The sequence below is a fragment of the Prionailurus viverrinus genome, chromosome E1 (genome assembly GCF_022837055.1).
Source record: "Prionailurus viverrinus isolate Anna chromosome E1, UM_Priviv_1.0, whole genome shotgun sequence".
NCBI classification, from domain to species: domain Eukaryota; kingdom Metazoa; phylum Chordata; class Mammalia; order Carnivora; family Felidae; genus Prionailurus; species Prionailurus viverrinus.
In genome coordinates, this window is record NC_062574.1 from 35,241,609 (window position 1) to 35,265,656 (window position 24,048).

The window sequence follows — 24,048 nt, forward strand, 5'->3', positions numbered from 1 at the left end:
GACATGGGACTCGAACTTGTGAACCACAGATCATGACCTGAGCTGAAGTCAGACCCTCCAACGACTGAGCCACCCAGGCGTCCCAAGGGATTTCTTTTATGGGGGATGAAAATATTTTCAAATTCGATTGTAGTGATGGCTGCACAACCTTGTGAATATACGAAAAAAAATGGAATTATACACTTTAATTAGGTGAATTGTATGGTGTATGAGTTATATCTCAATAAAGCTATTTAAAAGTGTGTGTGCGTGTGTGTGTGTGCGCGCGCGTGTCCTAATCTATTTCACGGCCTCGGCCCCATCCTGAGTTACAGGATCTGGAAGCTACCGGATGAGAGATACGCACGGATGGAGCTGAAAAAGCAAGACTATATCCTAACGTGACCCCAGACAGCAGCTGGGATAAACCTGGGGTTCTGTATGTCCGCGTGCACACGTGCATACAACTTCCTACCCTGGCTATTCATCCTCAAGGACAAATGTGAAATGGCAAAGAGCTCAGGTCCACAGCTTTGACAACCGCTTCACTGGGCCGACAGTTCTCAAGCCTCTGACCCATGGCTCTGTGCAGGAGATTCCCAGGGCTGGCTTCCCTCGGGGTTATCAACAAAGGAGACCGGCCCATTCTAGAGCTGCACTGCCCAACAGAAACAGAATTCCAGCCACATGTATCATTTTAAACGTTCTACTAGCCACGTTTTTAAAATGTAAAAAGAAACACGTGTAATTAACCTTTATATTTAACCCAATATCAAACATATTTTCATTGTAACACATAATCGATAAATGATTGAGATATTTCACCTTCTTTTTTGTTCAGACTAAGCCTTCAAGATCCAGTGTTTATTTCACATAGCTTATCTCAGGTTGGACTAACCACATTTTAAACGCTCATTCAACAGCCACGTGTGGCTAGTGGTTACCATATGGGATGGTGCAGTTCTAACCTGGCTCATATTGCAAGATGAGTATTCTCAAAGTCTGGTATTTTAGCAAATCTGAATTTAATAATAACAAGAGCTGAGGAGGAAACCAAGGCTCAGTGAGGCAAAGTGCCTTGCCCGAGGCCTTGAGCTGATGAGTGGCAGTGGTGATGCACAGGGTCTATGATCAGATAAGAATTATCTTCTCTACGGGGTCAACGTGAGAGGATAAGAGAGACCCGTGGGAAGGGACTGGCACCGTGCCTGGCTCACGTCCGCCGTGAAAGATATGAGGGGCTAATGGAGACAAGGCAGAGACCACTCGGGGTGGCTAGCTGGGGAGACCCTGCACCAGCTCTGAGACATTTCCCCAAGACCTCTCCCCGAAAAGCTTGTATCACTCACCGGGCTGGTGGGTGAGGACACCCCAAGGCTCCGTGCAGCTCCGTCATCCTCCAGAGACTTCTGCTGGCCGCTCCCCGGACTGACTGCTCTGGCCGCCGCCTCTCTCACGGGACTGGAAGGCCTCTGGTCTAAAATGCTCACCGAGGGGACAGCTTTGGCAGTGCCCAACTGCAGCAAGCCCAGGGTGCCAGGTGCCTGGGGAGGCGGCTCCTGCTTGCGGTCCCCATCTTGAGTCCCAGAGGATGCTTGGGGCGGGAGGGGCTCTGCGGGCACATCAAAAGGGATGCTGGCCTCCAGGCCGGGGAGGGGGAGTGAGGCCCGCCCCGTGGGAATCTCCACTTCTCCACTCAGTCCGCTCAGTCCGTTGGTTGGCACAGAGTTTACCTGGGCTTTGCTGAATTCCGACAATACCCTGGAAGTTTTTAAACAGAGAAACCTGTGTGACAAGCTGTCAGCTAGAATGCCCAAGGCTATTGGGACGGCGGTAAGAAGGCAAAACTGCTGTCTGGGGATTTCAAAAACAAAACATCCTCGTCATCCACCCACCGTGCTCCTCTGCTTCCACACAAGCCTTCCTCTGACACTCCTCACAAAGTTTCTCCCCAGCTGGGACTGAGGTAGAGTGGGCGGCCAAGCGAACTGCGGGGCCCGGGATCTCCGGTGCCAGCGCTGGTCCACCAGAGCTGGGCCGTATGTGGGGTCCCAGATGCCTCCTGTTCCCAGGACCTGCTGCCGGAGATCAGTGTACACGGGGTGCAGGAGTGTGCACGCAAGTATACATGGGGTGTGCACCTGCTCGCTCTTCCAATGGTACTGCCTCTTCCTGCCCTTCAGTGGTGCTTCAGGGACTACGGGGAGCCAGTGTTACTGTCTTTACGTACACACACACACACGCACGCACATGAAAACTACCCTGGGCCTTCTAAAATGTGCACTGGCTAGTGGCTGCTCCCCTTCTCCTGAGGCTTCTGAGAATCCACATTCTGTTTCTGAACTAGAACTATTTGCTGTCTCCTCCTTTGTTTATGAACCAATAGAGTATGTCACGGGCGAATACAGATTCATACAACAACAAAGCTACCCGGGGCCCAAGAGATTGCCCATATCTGCCCTAATGGTTTAGACTGGGTCAGAAGACGTGCCAAACTCCCCTTAATGTGGGCTCATTTCCATAAGGATTTTAGAACTCAAGTTTCTACCTTAATGTCTTCTGGCTGAGCTGTGTGCTCTTATCTACATCATAACCCCAAACAACATTTCAAGACATGCTAGTCAAACATTGGTGAACAACCCATACATTTATGGGCAACTGATTTGCAGCCCAAGACATTTCAGTGGGGAAAGAATAGTCTTTTCAACAAATGGTGCTGGGATAAGCGAACAGTCCCATGCAAAAGAAGAAAGTTGGACCCCTACCTCATACCATATAAAAAATGAACTCAAGAGTTTAAGACAAGATGGCGGCTTAGGAGGACGCTGGGCTCACCGCACGTCCTGCTGATCACTTAGATTCCTGCCTAAATAACCCAGAAAACCGCCAGAGGATTAGCAGAACGGAGTCGCCGGAGCCAAACGCAGACGAGAGGCCCACGGAAGAGGGTAGGAAGGGCGGAGAGGCAGTGCGCGCTCCACGGACTGGCGGGAGGGAGCCGGGGCGGAGGGGCGGCTCGCCGGCCAAGCAGAGCCCCCGAGTCTGGCTTGCAAAAGCGGAGGGGCCTGACGGACTGTGTCCCGACAGCAAGCGCGACTTAGCGTCTGGGAGGTCATAAGTTAACAGCTCTGCTCGGAAAGCGGGAAGGCTGGAGGACAAAGGGAGGGAGAGCTGCTGAGCCCCCTGACAACAGAGCTCAGTTTGGTGGGGAACAAAGGCGCTCGCCAGCGCCATCTCCCCCGCCCATCCCCCAGCCGAAATCCCAAAGGGAACCGGTTCCTGCCAGGGAACTTGCTCGCTCCGCACAAACACCCAACTCTGCGCTTCTGCGGAGCCAAACCTCCGGCAGCGGATCTGACTCCCTCCCGCTGCCACAGGGCCCCTCCTGAAGTGGATCACCTAAGGAGAAGCGAGCTAAGCCTGCCCCTCCTGCCCCCGTGCACCTTGCCTACCCACCCCAGCTAATACGCCAGATCCCCAGCATCACAAGCCTGGCAGGGTGCAAGTAGCCCAGACGGGCCACGCCACCCCACAGTGAATCCCGCCCCTAGGAGAGGGGAAGAGAAGGCACACACCAGTCTGACTGTGGCCCCAGCGGTGGGCTGGGGGCAGACATCAGGTCTGACTGCGGCCCCGCCCACCAACTCCAGCTATACACCACAGCACAGGGGAAGCGCCCTGCAGGTCCTCACCACGCCAGGGACTATCCAAAATGACCAAGCGGAAGAATTCCCCTCAGAAGAATCTCCAGGAAATAACAACAGCTAATGAGCTGATCAAAAAGGATTTAAATAATATAACAGAAAGTGAATTTAGAATAATAGTCATAAAATTAATCGCTGGGCTTGAAAACAGTATACAGGACAGCAGAGAATCTCTTGCTACAGAGATCAAGGGACTAAGGAACAGTCACGAGGAGCTGAAAAACGCTTTAAACGAAATGCATAACAAAATGGAAACCACCACAGCTCGGCTTGAAGAGGCAGAGGAGAGAATAGGTGAACTAGAAGATAAAGTTATGGAAAAAGAGGAAGCTGAGAAAAAGAGAGATAAAAAAATCCAGGAGTATGAGGGGAAAATTAGAGAACTAAGTGATACACTAAAAAGAAATAATATACGCATAATTGGTATCCCAGAGGAGGAAGAGAGAGGGAAAGGTGCTGAAGGGGTACTTGAAGAAATAATAGCTGAGAACTTCCCTGAACTGGGGAAGGAAAAAGGCATTGAAATCCAAGAGGCACAGAGAACTCCCTTCAGACGTAACTTGAATCGATCTTCTGCACGACATATCATAGTGAAACTGGCAAAATACAAGGATAAAGAGAAAATTCTGAAAGCAGCAAGGGGTAAACGTGCCCTCACATATAAAGGGAGACCTATAAGACTCGTGACTGATATCTCTTTTGAAACTTGGCAGGCCAGAAAGAATTGGCACGAGATTTTCAGGGTGCTAGACAGAAAAAATATGCAGCCGAGAATCCTTTATCCAGCAAGTCTGTCATTTAGAATAGAAGGAGAGATAAAGGTCTTCCCAAACAAACAAAAACTGAAGGAATTTGTCACCACTAAACCAGCCCTACAAGAGATCCTAAGGGGGACCCTGTGAGACAAAGTCCCAGAGACATCACTACAAGCATAAAACATACAGACATCACAATGACTCTAAACCCGTATCTTTCTATAATAACACTGAATGTAAATGGATTAAATGCGCCAACCAAAAGACATAGGGTATCAGAATGGATAAAAAAACAAGACCCATCTATTTGCTGTCTACAAGAGACTCATTTTAGACCTGAGGACACCTTCAGATTGAGAGTGAGGGGATGGAGAACTATTTATCATGCGACTGGAAGCCAAAAGAAAGCTGGAGTAGCCATACTTATATCAGACAAACTAGACTTTAAATTAAAGGCTGTAACAAGAGATGAAGAAGGACATTATATAATACTTACAGGGTCTATCCATCAGGAAGAGCTAACAATTATAAATGTCTATGCGCCGAATACCGGAGCCCCCAAATATATAAAACAATTACTCATAAACATAAGCAACCTTATTGATAAGAATGTGGTAATTGCAGGGGACTTTAACACCCCACTTACAGAAATGGATAGATCATCTAGACACACGGTCAATAAAGAAACAAGGGCCCTGAATGAGACATTGGATCAGATGGACTTGACAGATATATTTAGAACTCTGCATCCCAAAGCAACAGAATATACTTTCTTCTCGAGTGCACATGGAACATTCTCCAAGATAGATCATATACTGGGTCACAAAACAGCCCTTCATAAGTTTACAAGAATTGAAATTATACCATGCTTACTTTCAGACCACAATGCTATGAAGCTTGAAATCAACCACAGAAAAAAGTCTGGAAAACCTCCAAAAGCATGGAGGTAAAAGAACACCCTACTAACGAATGAGTGGGTCAACCAGGCAATTAGAGAAGAAATTAAAAAATATATGGAAACAAACGAAAATGAAAATACAACAATCCAAACGCTTTGGGACGCAGCGAAGGCAGTCCTGAGAGGAAAATACATTGCAATCCAGGCCTATCTCAAGAAACAAGAAAAATCCCAAATACAAAATCTAACAGCACACCTAAAGGAACTAGAAGCAGAACAGCAAAGGCAGCCTAAACCCAGCAGAAGAAGAGAAATAATAAAGATCAGAGCAGAAATAAACAATATAGAATCTAAAAAAACTGTAGAGCAGATCAACGAAACCAAGAGTTGGTTTTTTGAAAAAATAAACAAAATTGACAAACCTCTAGCCAGGCTTCTCAAAAAGAAAAGGGAGATGACCCAAATAGATAAAATCATGAATGAAAATGGAATTATTACAACAAATCCCTCAGAGATACAAAAAAAAAATGAACTCAAAATGGATCAAAGACCTAAAAGTAAGCGCTAAAACTATAAAACTCTTAGAAGGAAACAGGTATAAATCTTTGGATCAAGCAATGGTTTCTTATATGACAGCCAACAAATAAGTAAACAATAAAAAATAGGTACGCTGGACTTTATCAACACTAAAAGCTTTTGTGCTTCAAAAGGATACTATCAAGAAAGTAAAAAGATAACGCATAGAACAGGGAAAAAATCTGCATATCTTATATCCAAGTATTATCATATATCTGATAAGGGTCTAGATATCCAAGTATTATCATATATCTGATAAGGGTCTAGTCTCCAGAATATAGAGAGCTCTTACAATTCAATAATATTAGAACAAATAATCTGACTGAAAAATGGGCAAAGGTTTACAGAGACACTTCTCTAAAGGTATACAAATGGAAAGTACATGAAAAGATGCTCAATACCATTAGACGGTAGTGAAATACAAATCAAAACCCTAATAAGATACTACTTTATGCCTACCAAGACGCCTATAATAAAAAAGACAGAGGGGCACCTGGGTGGTTCAATCAGTTAAGCATCCGACTTCGGCTCAGGTCATGATCTCACAGTTCGTGGGTTCGAGCCCTGTGTCGGGCTCTGTGCCGACAGCTTGGAGCCTGGAGACTGCTTCAGATTCTGTGTCTCCCTCTCTTTCTGCCTCTCCCCAACTCATGCTCTGTCTCTCTCTCTCTGTCTCTCTCTAAAATAAGAAACATTAAAAATTTTTTAAAAATTGGGGCGCCTGGGTGGCGCAGTCGGTTAAGCATCCGACTTCAGCCAGGTCACGATCTCGCGGTCCGTGAGTTCGAGCCCCGCATCAGGCTCTGGGCTGATGGCTCAGAGCCTGGAGCCTGTTTCCGATTCTGTGTCTCCTCTCTCTCTGCCCCTCCCCCATTCATGCTCTGTCTCTCTCTGTCCCAAAAATAAATAAAAACGTTAAAAAAAAAAAAATTTTTAAAAAAAATTTTTTTTTAAATTAAAAAGACAGAATAACAAGTGTTGGCAAAGGTGTAGAGAAAATGGAACTCCTACACGCTGCTGGCGGAAATGTGAAATGGTGCAGCCTCTGTGGAGAACAGTTTGGTAGTTCCTTAAAAGTTAAACATAGAGTTACCATGTGAGTCAGCAATTCAACTCATGGGCATATACCCAAGAGAATTAAAAGACAATGTCTGCACAAAAACCTGTACATGAGTGTTCACAGCAATATTATTCACAGTAGCCAAAAAGTAGGAATAGAACAAATGTCCACTAACTGAAAAGATAAAACAAATTGTGGTGTATTCACACAATGGAATATTATTCAGCCATGACCCATGCTACAACACGGATGAACCTTGAAAACCTACTAAGTGAAGGAAGGAGGTCACAAAAAGCCACACAGTGTATGATTCCATTGGTATTAAATGTCCAGAATAGGTAAATCCATAGCTAGTGGGTAAGGGGTTTCCTTAAAGGGTCATGTTGGTTGGCTTTGGCTGGCACACTGCTGTGGCCCCACAATAGGTTCCTAAAGTTCACCGACTTCATTCCTTTACCCGTAAAACCGGCACGGTAACAGCACCCACCTATGACTGTGTTCAAGGCTGAATGAGATCATATAGGTAAAATGCTTACAGAGTGTCTGGCTCAAAGTAAGTACTCAATAAACATTAACCTCAATTTGTCACTGGTTGTTCTTATCGCCACTGGCAAGACTGCTTAGCCTCTACACACATGGCTATAAAAATGTCAGGAAGGAGAATTACGGAAATATTCACCAGCATTACCGAAATGGTTATCAATTATAAATGACCCCTCATCTGTAAGACACATTTTAATGATGGAGTGGACTGGGTGTGGGAATAAAGAAACACCACCCGACAGCAAGAAGCTTGTGTGATAAATTAGAGTTTCCACCAAATCAACACCACGGTCAGGATGAAATCAAGTTCACAAGAGTCTCACCAGGATCAGAGCTGGTCGGCAGGACCCAGAGAGAATAAGAGGCATGCACATCAAGTGGGAAAAAGTGCTAGAGATGAGGTTTTGAAGGAAAAGTGAAAGAAAGAGAATTTTCAAAACTTTTGAAGAAAATGCAACATAGGGCTGAAACGGTGACACCGCTCCGGTCCTTCCACTTCTGTCCAGCTCAGGGCAGCGTTTTTCAAAAACTGCCTGTTCAAAAATTCTAGAAGTTTGTGCTTTCATTTAGAAGACAGTCTGAAAACATATACGTATTATATACATACGTATATTGCGCGTACACAGAGGCGTAGGTGTGGAATAAAAGCATGGGCTGGAGAATCAGCATGACCACCCCATAAAGTGCCCCCCGCCAAGCGATTCTGAGCCTGGGCTTTTCCTGAGCACGGGGACTAGCGTGTTGGGGTCCACGGCACCACCTGGCGGTCAGGGGTGCTCATGAAAGTACAGGAGGGGGCTGCATGTGCGAAGAATCATTTCCCCCAAGAGCAGGCCTCATGATAACGACCTCTGACAAATATCATCAAGCACAGATCTGCAGCCGTGTAGACACAGACAAGTAGCGCGAGAACTGACATCAGGGGACCCCCAGTAAAATGATAATGACACCACCTATGGAGCACTCACCCTGTGATTGGCACTGCTCTAAGCATACCTTAGAGCATACCTTAACTCACTTCCTAGCATTCTTATCCCCATCTTGCAGATGAGGACATCAAGGTCAGAAAGGTTGAGTATCTTGCCCGGGGTCGCAGAGCTGGTTAATGGAAGACTCCAGCAGTCTGGCTCCTGAGTCCACACTCCTAACCACCGGCCCCTAGCTGTGCTTCTCAGCGATCACTGTAATTCAGACCCAACCAACACAAAAGAAGCTATTCAGGCCATCAATCCTCTATTCACAAAGCAAACTGCAGTTTGGTTTCCAGAAAACATTAAGTTAATACATTTCATTGGAATGTTACATCTTTTGTACTTTAACTTGTAGATGATTTTAAAAAACTTTTTTTTAACATTTATTTTGATAGAACGCCTGTTCTCTCTCTCTCTCAAAATAAATCAACTTTAAAAAATCCACGAAAGCAAATATTTAAGTAATATGACAAAAATAAGCGAACTCTTAACTGCTGATGTGACTCTTCACCCTCAGACACACCCTCTAAGAGCTGGTGTGTGTGGACGTGCGAAGATAACTTCAAGCCCAGCACTCAGAGTGATGGTGCTGGATGTGTGTTTGTGCATCTGTGTGCTCTGTGTTTGCTGGTTCCGCACGCCACTGCCCCGCGCTGGTCTGTGCATCCTGACCCTCTTCCCTTGACTTCTCCCACAATGCCCAGGATGACGCTTCCCACACAGGGTGGACGGTCACTGATTCAAGGGCCTTAAGCTGGAATTTTCCAATCACAAGACTCACGAAAGATAAAAGCAGGGCACATGACAAAGAGAGGGCCGGCGGGCTGGCCTGTGGGAGGAGGAGACACAAGGAAGGGTTCAGACAGGTGAATGAACTTAAGTCAAGCCATCGGCCCAGCCGATAGAGCGGGGATTGCTCCCTTCCAGGATGTTCTACCTAAATTCCTGTTTGATGTTTGAAAGTTCTAGCTAATGTGCTCTGTTGCTCAGAAGCTGCTTCAGCCGTAATTCGCCCCCAGGCATCTGATCTGATTCTCAGCCAGCTCTATGAGGGAGCCTCCACTTTACAGATGAAGAAACAACCTCACAGAGCCAACGCTTGGCCTGCCGTTACTGGACTTGGGACTGGCGGAACAGGGCTTGAGGCCGGATCCTGCTACAAGCCAGTCCGTACCGGCACCCAATCTGGTGTTCTTCCCACAGCAGCTGGGAAACCTGTAAAGACTTGAATGAACCAAGAAGGGAGGGGCACTCAGGAGTAGAAAAGAAGATCCTAGACGCTGGCTGAGGGAACATGGGTCTGGCTGAAGGAAGCGCTTAATAAAAATTTACCATTTTCGGAGCGCCTGGGTGGCTCAGTCAGTTAAGCGTCCGACTCTTGATTTTGGCTCGGGTCATGATCTCACAGTTCCTGGGATCAAGCTCTGCATCACGCTCTGCACTGACAGCGAGGGGCCTGCTTGGGATTCTCTCTCTCCACCCCCCCCCCCCCCGCCTCTCTCTCTCTGCCCTTCCCCCACTCATGCTCGCTTGCTGTCTCTCTCTCTCTCAAACAAGTAAATAAACTTGAAAAAAAGTTTATCATGTTCTACCTATTAAATGAGCAAATATCCAAAAGTTTGATAATACCTTCTGCCTACAAGGCCGAGGGGGCACAGGTACATTCCTGACAGAGTGTAAACAGGCGATTATCTATGAAAATTGTAGATTCATTTATCCTTTGCCTCAGCAATTCTGTTTCTGGGACTTTACTGAACAGAGATAGTTGCATAGAATTAAAAGATCACATACACACGGTTATTTATAGAAAGAGTGAACTCCAGTGTCCAGTAAATACAGGGCTGGTCAAATAAACTAAGGTAGATTCATACAATGGAAACACATGCCACAGGGGGAAAAAAAAAAAAAAAACTGAAGAAACTGATATGAAGCTCCAAAACAAAAACTCTGATCTCTTCTAAGACAAGGTATCAAACAGTATATTTAGAATAGCTTTGTGGGGATGGGGCAGAGATGAGAAATATAAAAGACATTTAAAAAGTCTATCTATTCATATCTGTTAGATGCATTTAGAAACATCAGAAAAAGACATGTAAAGGGGGTGCCTGGGTGGCTCGGTCAGTTAAATGTCTGACTTCAGCCTAGCTCATGATCTCGAACGGTTCGTGAGTTCGAGCCCCACGTTGGGCTCTCTGCTGCCAGCACAGAATCTGCTTCAGATCCTCCGTCCCCCTTTCTCACTGCCCCTCCCCTGCTCATTCTCTGTCTCAAAAATAAATAAATAAACTTTAAAAAAAAGAAAAAGAAAGATGTAAGGAATTAATAATTATGGTTACAAAGGTGGAAAAGACGTTTCACTGTAGATAGACTTTTTTTTCCTACCATAAAAATAAATCTATTAAAAAATTAATGTTTAGGGGCGCCTGGGTGGCTCAGTCGGTTGAGCTGCCAACTTCAGCTCAGGTCAGGATCTCACAGTTCGTGAGTTTGAGCCCCGTGTCGGGCTCTGTGCTGATAGCTTGGAGCCTGGAGCCTGTTTCAGATTCTCTGTCTCCCTCTCTCTCTGTTCCTCCCCCGCTTGCAGTCTGTCTCACTCAAAAAAATAAACAAAGATTAAAAAAAAAAAAAAAATGAATGTTTCAAAAGGGCCTGAATGAAGAAGGCTCTGCTGTGGTGAGCATGGTTAACATAGAGAGATGGTGACTCACTACGTTGTACACCTGAGACTAATATAACACCGTGTGTCAACAATACTCAGATAGAAAAAAGTTCTTTTAAAGAGATAGCTCTGCCCAGGGTCCCTTCTCTAGTCAAGTTCATTGCTCCCTGTGCTCTTCCTCCACTCACTTGCTTGGCCCCTTTTGTGCACCACCTCCTCCAGGCCTCATTCAGGGTCTGTGTCCTTCAGAGGCCTTCTGGGAGGTCGCAGCGGAGCACCCTGACGCGCTGGGCTTCACTGCGTCTTTTGGAAGTCGTATATCTAACTCCAAACCGTTAGTTTCCGCCCTAGAGGCAATAATATTTTACACGAAGCCTCAGAGAAATTAGGTAACTTGTGGAAGATCATCCAGGGGCAGAGCTGGAGCCTGATTCAGCTCTGAGCCCTCCCTGAATCCATTCTCCTCGCTGCCCCATGTGGCCTCCAGTTAGAAGTCCCGGCAACTCCAGTCCCTGAGGAAGAGCCACGGTCCTCTTTTCCTTTATGCCCTTAGAGAGGTCAATGCTCAGTGACAGGCAATCACATGCTATAGGAAGGGAGAGAAAGAGGAAGAGGAGAAGGAAGGAAGGCAGGGGGAGGAGAAGGAGTGGGGGAAGGACACTCACTCTTGCAGAGACGGGTCTGAATCATCGGCATTTGCTGTCCCCAGGTCGGAGTCGTAGGACATGGGCTCCTCGGAACGGTCTGGACTCTTGGAGCCATTCTCTTGGAGTAGGCAGCTATCAGAGTTTAGGCTGCAAGACAGCTGGGATGAACTGGCGGTGTCCAGGCTGAGGGAGGAGGCCGTGAGCTTCCGGTTCCGTCGGATCTTATGGCCTGAGTGCTGGACTTCGATGTCCTCCGAGCCTGAGGAATGGGAAATTGAATCCAGAGACTCTTTCCGCTGTAGTTCTGTCCCAGAGGTGGTGAGGGGGTCGAGCTCAGAGAGCGGGCAAAGCCCAGAGAGAGCCAGTGGGGTAAGCGTCCACTCGTTTAAGATGGCGGACTTGTAGGAGAGCTCGAAGGATAAGGACGTCAGTCCCTGCAGGAAGCTGAGGAGGAACTCGCCCTCCTCGGCGTCTCGAAGCAGGGCTGTGGGCTGATAGTACTCGCACAGGCGGGCGGGCTCCTGGAGGAGCAGCTTCAGGTAGCACTCCATCAGGCCGTCATTGAGGGCCAGCCTCAGCCAGGCCCGGCAGCGGCCCACGTCCGTGCTGACAAAGATCAGGTGCTCCAATTCCGAGACGATGTGTCTGGGGGTGGAGAGGACAGGCTTGTTTCAAGAAATGATTTCAGATCACGGAGGATTGTTTTATCCACTGGTGAGCAGGAGCCAGTAATAACGACTGCAAGTATATATAGGCTTGGGAAAAAATCTCAGATAGCAGTGTTCTACAGGGAATTGAGAAATATTTAGCTACAACTCCCCACTTTTTCGAGGTTACTGTCATGCAGGATAATTGCCATTTTTGTTACAACTCCCCAGGCGCCCTTGACATCACCTGCTCATCCGGCATACATCTGATGAGCCCCTAAGTGCCAGGTCTTTGGAGCCGTGAAGATACAGGATACAGACACGGTCCTGCCCTCAGTCCAGGTTACTACCTTTCAAGGGCACACGGAGGTGAACCCTGTTGTCAGTAGAGCTGGGGTGGGGGGAAGGCAATCACTTCCAGGTTGCAGTAAGAACAATGCCTTAGGCAAGGCATTGAGGGATTAGGCATAGGGATTAGGGATAGGCAAGGCATTGAGCTGGGCCTTGAGGGATTTCAAGCGGCAAAGATGGAAGGGAACCTTAGGCACCAAGGACTGACAGAAAAAAGGCACCAAGGGTAGGGAAGCAGCAGCTGTGTAACAGGAGTGGTGAGCACTCCCGTTACAGCACGGGGAGGAGGAGGAGCGGCTGACTGGGTTGCAAAGTCAGGTGATGCAGGGTCTCGAGCATCCAACCGGTGAGGCAAAGTGGGGCAAGGGTCCCCACACCTGGCTGTGCGTCAGAATCACCTGGGAACGTGGTCAGGATACAGATTCTGGGGCCCCAACGAAGTGAATGGGACTCCAGGCTAGCACTGGGGAGCCTGAGAGTTTTTACACCGGGAAATGACTCGACCGCAGTCGCGCAGACTTCTGGGTGGGCTGCTCGGGATAAGATCAGGTACCAAACTCAGTTCCCGAACCCTTGGTCTGATGTACATGCCCTTCCTCTGACCATCACAGTGCCCTGAGCACGTCTCGCCCATAGGAGTGCGTGCTCCACAGGGCTCAGGGAATGAGCTCGGGTTAGCTTAAGCTCAATAAATGTTGACCAGCTGCCTGACCTAAGGACAGACAGAATGAGATAAGGGGGACAATTAGAAAGCCACTGCCACCTGGCAGTGAGGTAAGACCCTGAGATAGGGCGGTGGCAGTCAGCATGAAAAGGAAGATACAGACCGACAAGGCACCTTCAGGCTGAAGGTGGCATTTAATAGCCCTGAGAGGCAACGTGCCAGCAGCTGCTTGCTCCAAAGCCCAGGCAGTTAGGGCCAGGGCCGCAGAGGCAAACGTCCCAGGGTGGATATTCAGATGATCTGGATTCCACTGCTTTAAAAAATGCCACAGCCTGTTAGGATATAATACTTAGCATAGAGATGTTCAAACATTCCAAGGCAGGGTCAGCAAACCTCTTCTGTTAAGGGCCACTTAGTAAAGATTTTAGGCTTTGCAGGCCACACATTCTCTGTTCCAACTACCTGACTTTGCCACGGGGTGGCAAAAAAGCGGCTCCTGCTAAAGGCGACCGACCAGCCAGGGCCCTGAGCAGCCCCAGGCCATTGCCTGTCGCTGAGGGGCTCTTGAGGCTTGGTCTAACAATAACCCCTATCTCACCCATCTCCATTCTAGAACACAGAGCATCTCTGCTGCTTTCCCATAGAGCTGTAGAGGGAGAGCCCAGGGTCACCCACACTGAAGCTCCTCCCCAAAGCAAAGCCTCCCCTGCTGATCTCACTTGTGGGTGACAGCTTTCAGGAGGGGCCAGAAGACAGGCTGAGGCAGAGGCTTCTGGTGGGCGCTCTTCTTCCTTTTCCCTCCGGCCTCGGCTCGGATGTGCTTGGCATGCAGGCCGTGGATAAATACGGCCTCCAGGGCACTGCACATGGTGTTGGCATCTCCGTCTTCGCTAGTGACCACTGTGTCCGAGGACACGTACTGCTTCTGCAACGCCTTCACAGATCCCACTAGCTTCTTCTTGATGACCTAGTCAGTGTCAGACATAACACAGGCCTTTAGAAGATCCTGCGGTGACCCCTGGAAGGGAAGTGCTTATCACCAAACACACGCACACCCACACACGTCTCACGTCTACCTGTGGGTGTGTATACAGCAAAACTAGCACAAGCTAATCATAGAAAACAAAGATGGGCGCCTGGGTGGCTCAGTCGGTCGAGCGTCCGACTTCGGCTCAGGTCGTGATCTCACGGTTCATGGGTTCGAGCCCCACGTCGGGCTCTGGGCTGCCAGCTCAGAGCCTGGAGCCTGCTTTGGATTCTGTGTCTCCCTCTCTCTCTGCCCCTCCCCCACTTGCACACGCACACGTGCGCTCTCTCTCCTTCTCTCAAAAATAAATAAACGTTGGAAAAAAATTTTAAAAAAAGAAAGAAAGAAAACAGAGACAAAGCATAGAGGAGAAAAGGAAAATTGCGTACGTATACCACCCAGAGATAGTTATTTTTTTGCAAAGATATTTGTATGTTTTTCTTTTGTTTTGCTTTTTAAACCGAACTTCAGTGATTTGATAGCCATAGAAATCTTGTGTTTAAATACCGGCTCCATCATAGTTACAGGTGTGGGAGCCTGGGTGATCCATCTAGGGCAGGGGTGAAGCTTTCCACCTTGTTTAGGGGTCTACGATTCCATGAAGAGGCTACAAGTGCCACTTTAGAACCATAAAAACACCAAGAAAACAGGAGCATGGTCCACATTAAGAAAGATCCTAGGGGCACCTGGGTGGCTCAGTCAGTTAAGTATCTGACGCTTGATTTCAGCTCAGGTCGTGATCTCACGACCTGATTTTTGAGTTTGAGCTCCGTATCTGGCTCTGTGCTGACAGTGTGGAGCCTGCTTGAGATTCTCTCTCTCTCTCTCTCTCTCTCTCTCTCTCTCTCTCTCTCTCTGTCTCTCTGTCTCTCTCTCTCTCTCTCTCTCTCTGCCCTTCCTCTGCTCATGCTCACTCTCCCTTTCAAAATAAATAAAATAAACGTTATTTATTTAAAAATATCTTTTTAATGTTTATTTTTGAGAGACAGAGAGAGAGAGAGAGAGAGAGAGAGACAAAGTATGAGGGGGGGAGGGGCAGAGATGGAGGAAGACACAGAATCCGAAGCAGGCTCCAGGCTCTGAGCTGTCAGCACAGAGCCTGATGCAGGGCTCGAACCCACGAGCCGTGAGATCATGACCTGAGCCGAAATAGGACGCTTAACTGACTGAGCCACCCAGGCGCCCCTAAAATAAATAAATAAACTTTAAAAAGAAAGAAAGAAAAAAGGAAAGATCCTTGACCTGGCAGTCAGAGGCAGATGTTAGTCTCAGCTCTGTTGGTCAACAGCTGGGTCACTGCAGACATTTCACTTAACCTCACTGAGCTTAATTTCCTCATCTGTTAAACGGAACAAATACTTCCTGACCTACAGCACAGGAGTTGGGGGGTGGGGGGATTACTCTGAGGGCAGGACTTGCTTTTTTTTTTTCATTCTTGCATCCTCAACAGTGGCCTGGTTCCTGACACACGTAAGTATTCCGTTAAGGTCTGTTACATAAATCAATTATAAAATACATATATGCAAAATCCTTTGGAAAGACAAAGACAGTTCTGTCATAATATAAGCATGTCGGGGCGCCTGGGTGGCGCAGTCGGTTAAGCGTCCGACTTCAGCCAGGTCACGATCTCGCGGTCCGTGAGTTCGAGCCCCGCGTCGGGCTCTGTGCTGACTGCTCAGAGCCTGGAGCCTGTTTCCGATTCTGTGTCTCCCTCTCTCTCTGCCCCTCCCCCGTTCATGCTCTGTCTCCCAAAAATAAATAAACGTTGAAAAAAAAAAAAAATAATAATATAAGCATGTCAAAATTACCTATGTGTTTTGGAAAAGGATTGGGAGGGAATACAGAAAACCTGGTTTGAACTGTTAGCTGATAGGATTATGGATAAATATTTTACTGTTTTATTCTTATCTTACCCCAAACAGTTCATGTTAATGTTCTTAGAAAAGTCAAATGTTCTTTTTTTCTTTAAAAAAATTTGTTTTTTTTTAATGTTTATGTATTTTTGAGTCAGAGAGAGAGGGAGACACAGAACCCGAAGCAGGCTCCAGGCTCTGAGCTGTCAGCACAGAGCCCGACGCGGGGCTCGAACTCATGGACCGTGAGATCATGACCTGAGCCGAAGTCGGACGCTCAACCGACTGCGCCACCCAGGCGCCCCTGTTCTTTTTTTCTTTATAACAGCTTTAATGAGACACAATTTACACTGCATAAAATTCACTCATTTAAACTATACAGTTCAGTGATTTTTGCTATATTCACAGAATGGTGAAACGACAGCCACTACCTAATTTTAGGACATTTTCATTGTCTCAAAAAGGAATACTGTGCCCATGAGCAGTCACTCCTCTCTAGTCCCCTCTCCCTCAACCCCTAGCAACTACTAATCTACTTTCTGTCTTTATGGATTTGCCAATTCTGGACATTTTGTGTAAATGAAGTCATACAGTATGCAGTCTTTTGATGTTAGACATCTTTTCATATGACTTAGGGTCATATACTTCTTTTATTGTTTGCTTATTTGACTTGAGAGAGAGAGAGAGGCAAAGAGAGAGGGGGACAGAGGATTCAAAGTGGGCTAGGGAGTGACAGCAGCAAACTCCCAAATCGTGAGATCATGACCCGAGCCAAATGGACGCTCAACCGTCTGAGCCACCTAGGCCACCCTAATGCCTTCTTTTCTTTTTTCTTTTTTTTTTTAATGTTTATTTATTTTTGAGAGACAGAGAGAGACAGCATGAGAGGGAGAGGGCAGAGAGAGAGAGGGAGACCCAAAATATGAAGCAGCCTCCAGGCACTGAGCTGGCAGCACAGAGCCCGATGCGGGGCTCCATCCCATGAGCCGTGAGATCATGACCTGAGCCGAAGTCGGATGCTCAACCGACTGAGCCACCCAGCTGCCCCTTCTTTTAATGTTTACTTATTTTTGAGAGAGAGAGAGAGAATGTGCATACGTGTATGTGCCTGTGGGGAGGGGGCAGAGACAGAGCGGACCGAGGATCCAAAGTAGGCTCTGCTCTGACAGCAGAGCGCCCAATGCAGGGCTTGACCTCACAAACTGTAAGACCATGAGCCGCTTACGATCATGACGCTTAACCGTGTGAGCCACCCAGGCGCCCCATATGTATGACTTCCTTTGAGAAATCCTTGGTCTTCAGGCAGCCCGTATTAAAATCCGTCGTTTTTTATCAATTCCCATTCCATCACCAATAAGATGTTCTAGAAAGGGCAGGATCTCCTCAGAGCCTGCTTCTGCTATAACTCTTTCTCAACCCGAGGCCTCGCTTTCCAGACAGTACTCATTCATTTCAAAGTGAGGAAAACAAATGACATGGCTGTCCCGTGCCCCCTTCCCCACCCTTGAGCCTCTCCGACTGCCTACCGGGATGGCAGCCCGGGGGTCCAGTCCATTCTCCACCACCGAGAGCATTTCCGCTCACACTGCAGCTCCCTCGGAGAATCACATGACACCTGCAGAGACAGACGGCGGCGGCCAGATGAGCAGGTTCCAGCTCACCACCCGCAGCCAATTCTCCCCCTCCCCCAGCAGGCAGCGGGTCAGCCCATCTTCCTCAAACTGCAATGCAAAGGCCTCTGAATTCAAAAGTAAAAGCCAAGAGTGGATTTTAAGGAAGGAAACAAGGGAAGAGAAGAAATCTGAGGGCTCGGATCTCAGGAGGTGGGGAATCCTATGTGCCATGGGTGGGTCCACCCTAATCAGGGCATGGAAAGGCCTCTGTATGCCACACCAAACGCTGGCACAAAAAACCAGGGAATGAAGGGCTGATTTGGATACAGAACTAAGGGTGCGAGGGGGATGCTGCCGCTGGAGGTGCCAAGAGCCCACATGGACCAGGAAGCAGGGGCTCACAATTCACATTCGGAGCCTCTGACTCCTGTGCCAGCCCGATGTCTGCCAGCTCGGCAGGGACAAGCACAACCGAAGGAAGTTTCCAAAGGGAGGGCCTCTTGCTACATAGCTGCTTCCCCTCCAGGCACGAGGGTCCAGCTGGAGCAGCACAGGGACACGCCTAAGGGAAACAACACGGGTTCGAATCTCGATTTGCCACTAACCACTTCGGCATGCTAGGTGGGGCACCACGGCAGACGTCTCAAATGGAGGTTATGAATGTGGAAAACGCCCAGCACAGGGCCTGACGGTACTAAGGATAAATGGTGTCTATTACCCTGGTTGGATGTGGCCAAGCCTTATAGGCAAAGGCCACTGTCTGAATGAGTCCGCTCAACTACCTGAAGTCAGTACACAGGTAAATCCGTCAGGGCACTGGCTCCCCCCACCCCCCGGGGGTGGCTTAGGTGGGGGGCGGGGGGGGCTCAACCTGAGCCTCGGGGGCGCTGTTGGCTCGCCTGGACCGCCCCGGCCACTTGGACGGACCAGGATTGGGCAGGCACATTCCCATCTAAACAGATCTCTAGTGACCACACTGCCGAGCATGGAGGGACACCAAAAAATAGGTCATCGCTGTCTCTGTTCTCAAAAACCGATGGCCCAAAGAAGTTATCAAATGGAGGCATGCTGAATGGATTTTGTACTGTTTACACACATTGCTTCATTCGTTCCTTGGAACCACCCTAGGCGAGCTCTTTTATTATCCAGATCTAACAGATATGAAATCAAAGCTGACCCAGGTCAAGGAACTTCCCAAGATCCCAGGGCTGATCAGTGGCGGGCTCTACCACCTTCGGCCAGGATGACATCCACCCTTCTGGAAGAGGCAGGTGTGAGCTAGGGCTAAGGGGTGGCTGGGGAGGGGGCAGGGGAGTCTTGGGAGGAGGGCTCTTCGGCTGGGGGCCCAGGTGGCGGGATGCAAGGGAGCATCGGGGTCGAGTCTGGCAGGAAAGGTTTACAGGCGAACAGCGAGGCATGGAGAACGGCAGGGTGGCCCTAAATGATGAAAGACGCTCTGATTCAAGCCCTGGCCTCTGGATCCGGCAGAGGGTGAACAGGACCCAGCGCCGACCTTCCTAAGTAAGGACATGCAAAGGGAGACAGGCGTGTGGAGGACGGCCCCCACGAAACCAGCTCTGGTCAGCGCACAACAGACTGACAGGAGGAACACTAGCCCCTGGCCACAGCCCATCAGACTGTCTCTCCCTCCACCACTTTCCCAGCTCCTACCCACTGGGAATCCTCAGGACCCTTTGCTGGAGACCAGCTCCATGCTCTGGCCACCAGGGCACCGGGAGAAGGGGACGTACTACAGAGTCGGTCCTGAAACCGTGCCTGATCCTAGAGGCTGGGTTTCTTCAAGGCTACCCTACGCAGCCCTGCAGGCCAAGTTCAGGCTCTCTGGCTTTGAGACCCTGGCATCCAATCCCCTTTGGCAATTCCGGAGGCCTGCCCTTCTAGACAGAGCCTCAAGCCCTAAATCTGCCCTTCCCTCAGCCGGCCTCAAGGCTTGGGCCTCAGCAATCTGAAGAAGAGGACCATTGAGGCCTCATCCGCTAATTAACTGAATATAATATTCACTGGAGGGAGGGAGGCTTATCATTAAGTGGGTGCTCTGGCCAAGTCAGGGTCTGCTGAAAAAACAAAGTAAACTGACACTGAGGTCAGAGCAGGGCCAGACAAGAGACAACTGTGACCTAAAACAGTGTCAGGAACGTCACAAAAGGACAACAGTGCAGAGAAACCTAGAAGAATGGCCACTTGACAATTCACAAAACAGAACTGAGACGTGGGGGTCAGGCCAAAGTTCCGGGCACATCTTTCTTTGCAGGAAGCCAAAGCTCCCTACATAGGCCTGTCGGTTCTAGAACGCCTCAGGAAGGCAGGCAATGGCTCAGAGGCAGGACCACGACCATCTACGATGTGAGATCTCTGGGCTCTGGGTCTCCTGACTGCTAGGTCAGCACTCCAGCAGGCTCCTTGGGTGGGCCAGACCCCCATCTACCATGCTATGGGACCGGTTTCACTTTCTATCCTCAGAACTGTCTTCACTGACACCAAGAAGCAAACGAAAGAGGGGTGGGTCTTCAGGAGACCCAGAATAAAGAGAGCAAGTAGAGAGTTCAAACATCCCTGATACAGTTGAGCAGAAAAGGTGAGTGCCGTGTGGTGTTAGGAAACTCCTAAGCCACCCTTCGTCTACCTCTGCCCCTCTGTATCGGTTCACTCTGGCACAGGATCTCGCTCTCTATCCTCATTTAATTCTTAAAACAATCCTGTGAGAGAAGGATGATTATCCCTCATTCACAGAAGAGAAAACTGCGGCTCAGTAGAAACACGCCTCAGGTGAGGGACACAATTTGCTCATTCCAAGCTCTGTGCCTTTCGCCAGTTCATCCTGTCCCAGGTCCTCGGTTCAAAGAGTTTCAGGCAAACTTATTATTCACAGACTCTTCAGAAGCTCCACCTTATCAAAGAAGGCCTAACACTGACAAGAAACAATCTTGCCCATCAGATCTGTGGCCCCACCTAGCTGACCACAGGTCCTTTCCATGGCAGCCAGGTTTCCGAGCTGTCCCTCCTCAAACGTTCCAACACACAGGAAGGAATCGTTGTGGCTGATTCTCTTCGTGATACTGCCTGGCCTTCTATAAACATCCAATTTCACTTCCTCCAGAGACTAAGGAAGAACGAAAAGAGGAGAAGGACTCAGATGAGACTTACATTAAAAGAAGAAATGGATAACCTGGCTTCACCACTTTCGAAACACTCCGTTCATCAGTAAACAGCAAGCTCTTCTGCTGAGAGACTTCCCCGCCATCCGCGACAGCCTCGTCTCTACGGCCTGACTCCGATCCTGCACCTGGCTATGCACGACAACAGGCCGGTGTTTAAGCCCTCCAGCTGCTGTACCAGGTGATGAGTCAGGGTTTTCAGCTGGAAACAAATGACAAAGTTATCTTCTGATTCAGAAAGACAGCTGATACTTCAGACATGTGAGTGCTGAGTAAACAGCACCTCCTTCTACCTGAAGAAAGTTGGATTTCTAGACAAGAGCCCTGTGGGGGGTGGGATGGGTGGGGGGGGGGGGTAGGGCAACAAAGCAACTGAAGATCAGCCGGAGGGCAAGCAACTTCTAGCTCGTGATTCCCAGTCCAAAGGCTAGTGGGTGAGGCCAGAAATGTGAAGTCTAGGAACACTGGGTATCTTTCTTTCCTCCCTCCCTCCTTCCATCCAACAACACCCATCTCTCCCATATTCTTGTCCCAGATCCCTTAAGATTCTGGCAAGGACCAAACTCTGAGTGAATGAAAGCAGGACCTTTGCCTGACTCATTCACCATTGTATTTCTAATGCTTCAAACAGTGCACGGCACACAGTGGTGCTCAAAAAATACTTGCTGAATGAACAGATGAGTAAAATAAAAAGGCTCGGACCGTTGCAGACCGTAAGAAGTTGAGGTATACAACTTTTCAGCGGTGGGGTCACTGTGGAACTCCTTCCATTACCCCAAGCTGCCAACAGGCTGAAACCCTTCAGAGATCACACCTTAACGGAAGGGGATATTGAAGGTCAAAGGACATCCAATTCTCAAAGGCGTGAGACTATAAATGCAAGCAAAGACAATGGGTCTTCTTTGGGGTCCTTTACAATGGCTGTCAAATGGCCAATCCTTTGTGGAGTTTGGTCACCAGAACTTAGAGGGGAGGTGCACCCCCAAATCCCAGGAGATTATAAATGTTAACAATGGAGCCTGGGTGCCCTAAGAATGTCTAGCTACTCTGAGATAACTTGACTCTCTGTGTTCATGGGTAATCAAAATGGTCAAAACTCAATGATCCAGCACCTGCAAAAAGAGGAAGCAATTCAACAGCCTCCACGGAGGCCTCGGCGTCCCCAGGATCCACTCATCTCTACTCTTCACAACATGTAACGTCACCTCCGGCACATTCGGTAGCGGGACTAATCTACAACCAGTTCTGGCCAGGAGGAGCACTGGGTGAGGGTCCTTTCTAAGCGGCAGGGCAATACACATGGACATGATTCTGTGACCACAGCCAACCCCACACAGTGGAACCCCTTGAGTTTCTCCAGATCATCACCCAAAAGGAAGTGATAAGCTTCCACTGCCCCAGCTGAATGAGTAGCTATCCCTCACCTTCCAGGTATTTGGATGATACCTACCATTCCAGCAGCCAACGCGAGTAATGTAATATGGATGCCAGGAACACAATCCTTAAGGACAGCTACAGGGGACCTGACATCCAGGAAAAGCACTTGACCCACGGGAGAAGGATCTCTACTCCTCCACACTTACTTACCATCTGAGGCCCCGCATCAATTGAGGTGTTCGGCAAGTGCCTGGCTCTGAGAAAGCAGGTGGGGTTGGCAGGGGACTGCACTAGGTTCTCAGATCAAATGGGGACCACATCAAGGGAAGAATGGGCACAGAGTTGGGATGAAGAGTTGAAATGGGGATAGGAAGACGTCAGTCCAGCAAGATTGGGTAGGGGTGGTGGGAACTAGGGCAGCAAGAGTCGGGGGGTGGTTTAGCCAAGACTCAGGAATGAAGTGTCCTCAGGCTGGCTGGGGATGGAAAGAAAGTATGTGGTGGGCTTGGAAGTTAGGGGTTGAGTGGGTGAGGACAAGAAGATACATACAAGACTTGAGATAGGGCTGAGATCAGAGTTATCAAGAAGAGGGGGGTAAGCGCAATAGGGCATCTACTGTGGTGGTAGGTATTAAATGAGTGGGGGGAGGTGGGTGTTTTGGCTGAGCAGACCTTGGGGGGCTGAGCAGGGGGGCTGGGATAAGAAAGCTGAGCCTGAAAAGGGGTAAGCCAGAAAGACGGGGAGGGGGGAGGGGGGGTTCGAGGAGGTTTGCGTGGAGCACTGGGATCGCCAAAGGGGTTGAGGGGTGAGAATGAGATGCGTTAGAGGGAGGCGGAGGGAAGTGGCTGTCCTAGGGGTTGGAAGTGGGCTACCGTGGGGTCGAGTGTGGCTGCACTTACGCAAGACCAGTGGTGAAGGGGTGAGGGTAAGGGCTGGGCTCGGGTCACGGCTGAAGAAGAGGAAGGGGACGGGTCAGCACTGGCTGTTTGGGCTGAAGGCTCGGGTCCGAGTGGGGTAGGGTGCGGGGCTCAGGCGGGGAAGGGAAAAGGCTCTGAAGCAGGACAGTTTCAAAGCAACCAAGGGTTTGCGATCACGGACAGGGCTGGTGACCCATCGCCCGTTCTCGTCTCGGCCCCGCCGTCCCTTCTCACCCTCCTCGCCCTCTGACCCCTAACTCACCAGAGGGAGCGGGGAGGGGGCGCGGGGCACTGCTGGCCAAGGCAGCCCCTAAGCCTCGGACCAGGCGCTGCGGCCTCCGGGCCAGCGACAACAGGAAACGGCGCTCGCGGCGCCTGACGCCATCACGTTGGTTCGGCGTCCGGCCCCGCCCCCGGACCGCGGAGCCAATCGCAGGGCCGGCCGAGCCTCGGGGCGGGGCCAGCGCTCAGGAAAGCCCAAGTTACCAGCCCCAGAGCAGGTGAGTGATCTGGGAGGCTGGGCACTCTGCGACCCGAGATGCGAGATGCGCACGAAGAGGCGAGGCCACCAGGCTAGCCCACCAGTGTCGGGCGGAACGTGTCCTACTGCCCGCCCCCAGCAGTGTCTGCG

At 49.3% G+C, this 24,048-nt stretch overlaps 1 protein-coding gene across 16 annotated transcripts in view; it reads right to left on the reverse strand.

Annotated features, from left to right (window-relative positions):
* Window positions 1–23,819, reverse strand: part of LOC125151381 (pleckstrin homology domain-containing family M member 1-like) — a 116,061-nt gene extending 92,242 nt beyond the window's left edge. For all 16 annotated transcript variants that reach the window (XR_007146770.1, XR_007146769.1, XR_007146773.1 and 13 more), the window contains exons 1-6: window positions 23,680–23,819; window positions 21,113–21,325; window positions 17,861–17,949; window positions 14,174–14,421; window positions 11,811–12,437; window positions 1,329–1,740 (exon numbers count right to left, since the gene is read on the reverse strand). Coding sequence is in view for 11 of the 16 variants with exons in the window: in XM_047832272.1 (XP_047688228.1) it covers window positions 1,329–1,740; window positions 11,811–12,437; window positions 14,174–14,421; window positions 17,861–17,908 (1,335 nt within the window). In the remaining 5 variants the exon portion in view is untranslated. The remainder of the gene's footprint in view (window positions 1–1,328; window positions 1,741–11,810; window positions 12,438–14,173; window positions 14,422–17,860; window positions 17,950–21,112; window positions 21,326–23,679) is intronic.
* Between the last annotated feature and the right edge of the window lie 229 nt (window positions 23,820–24,048).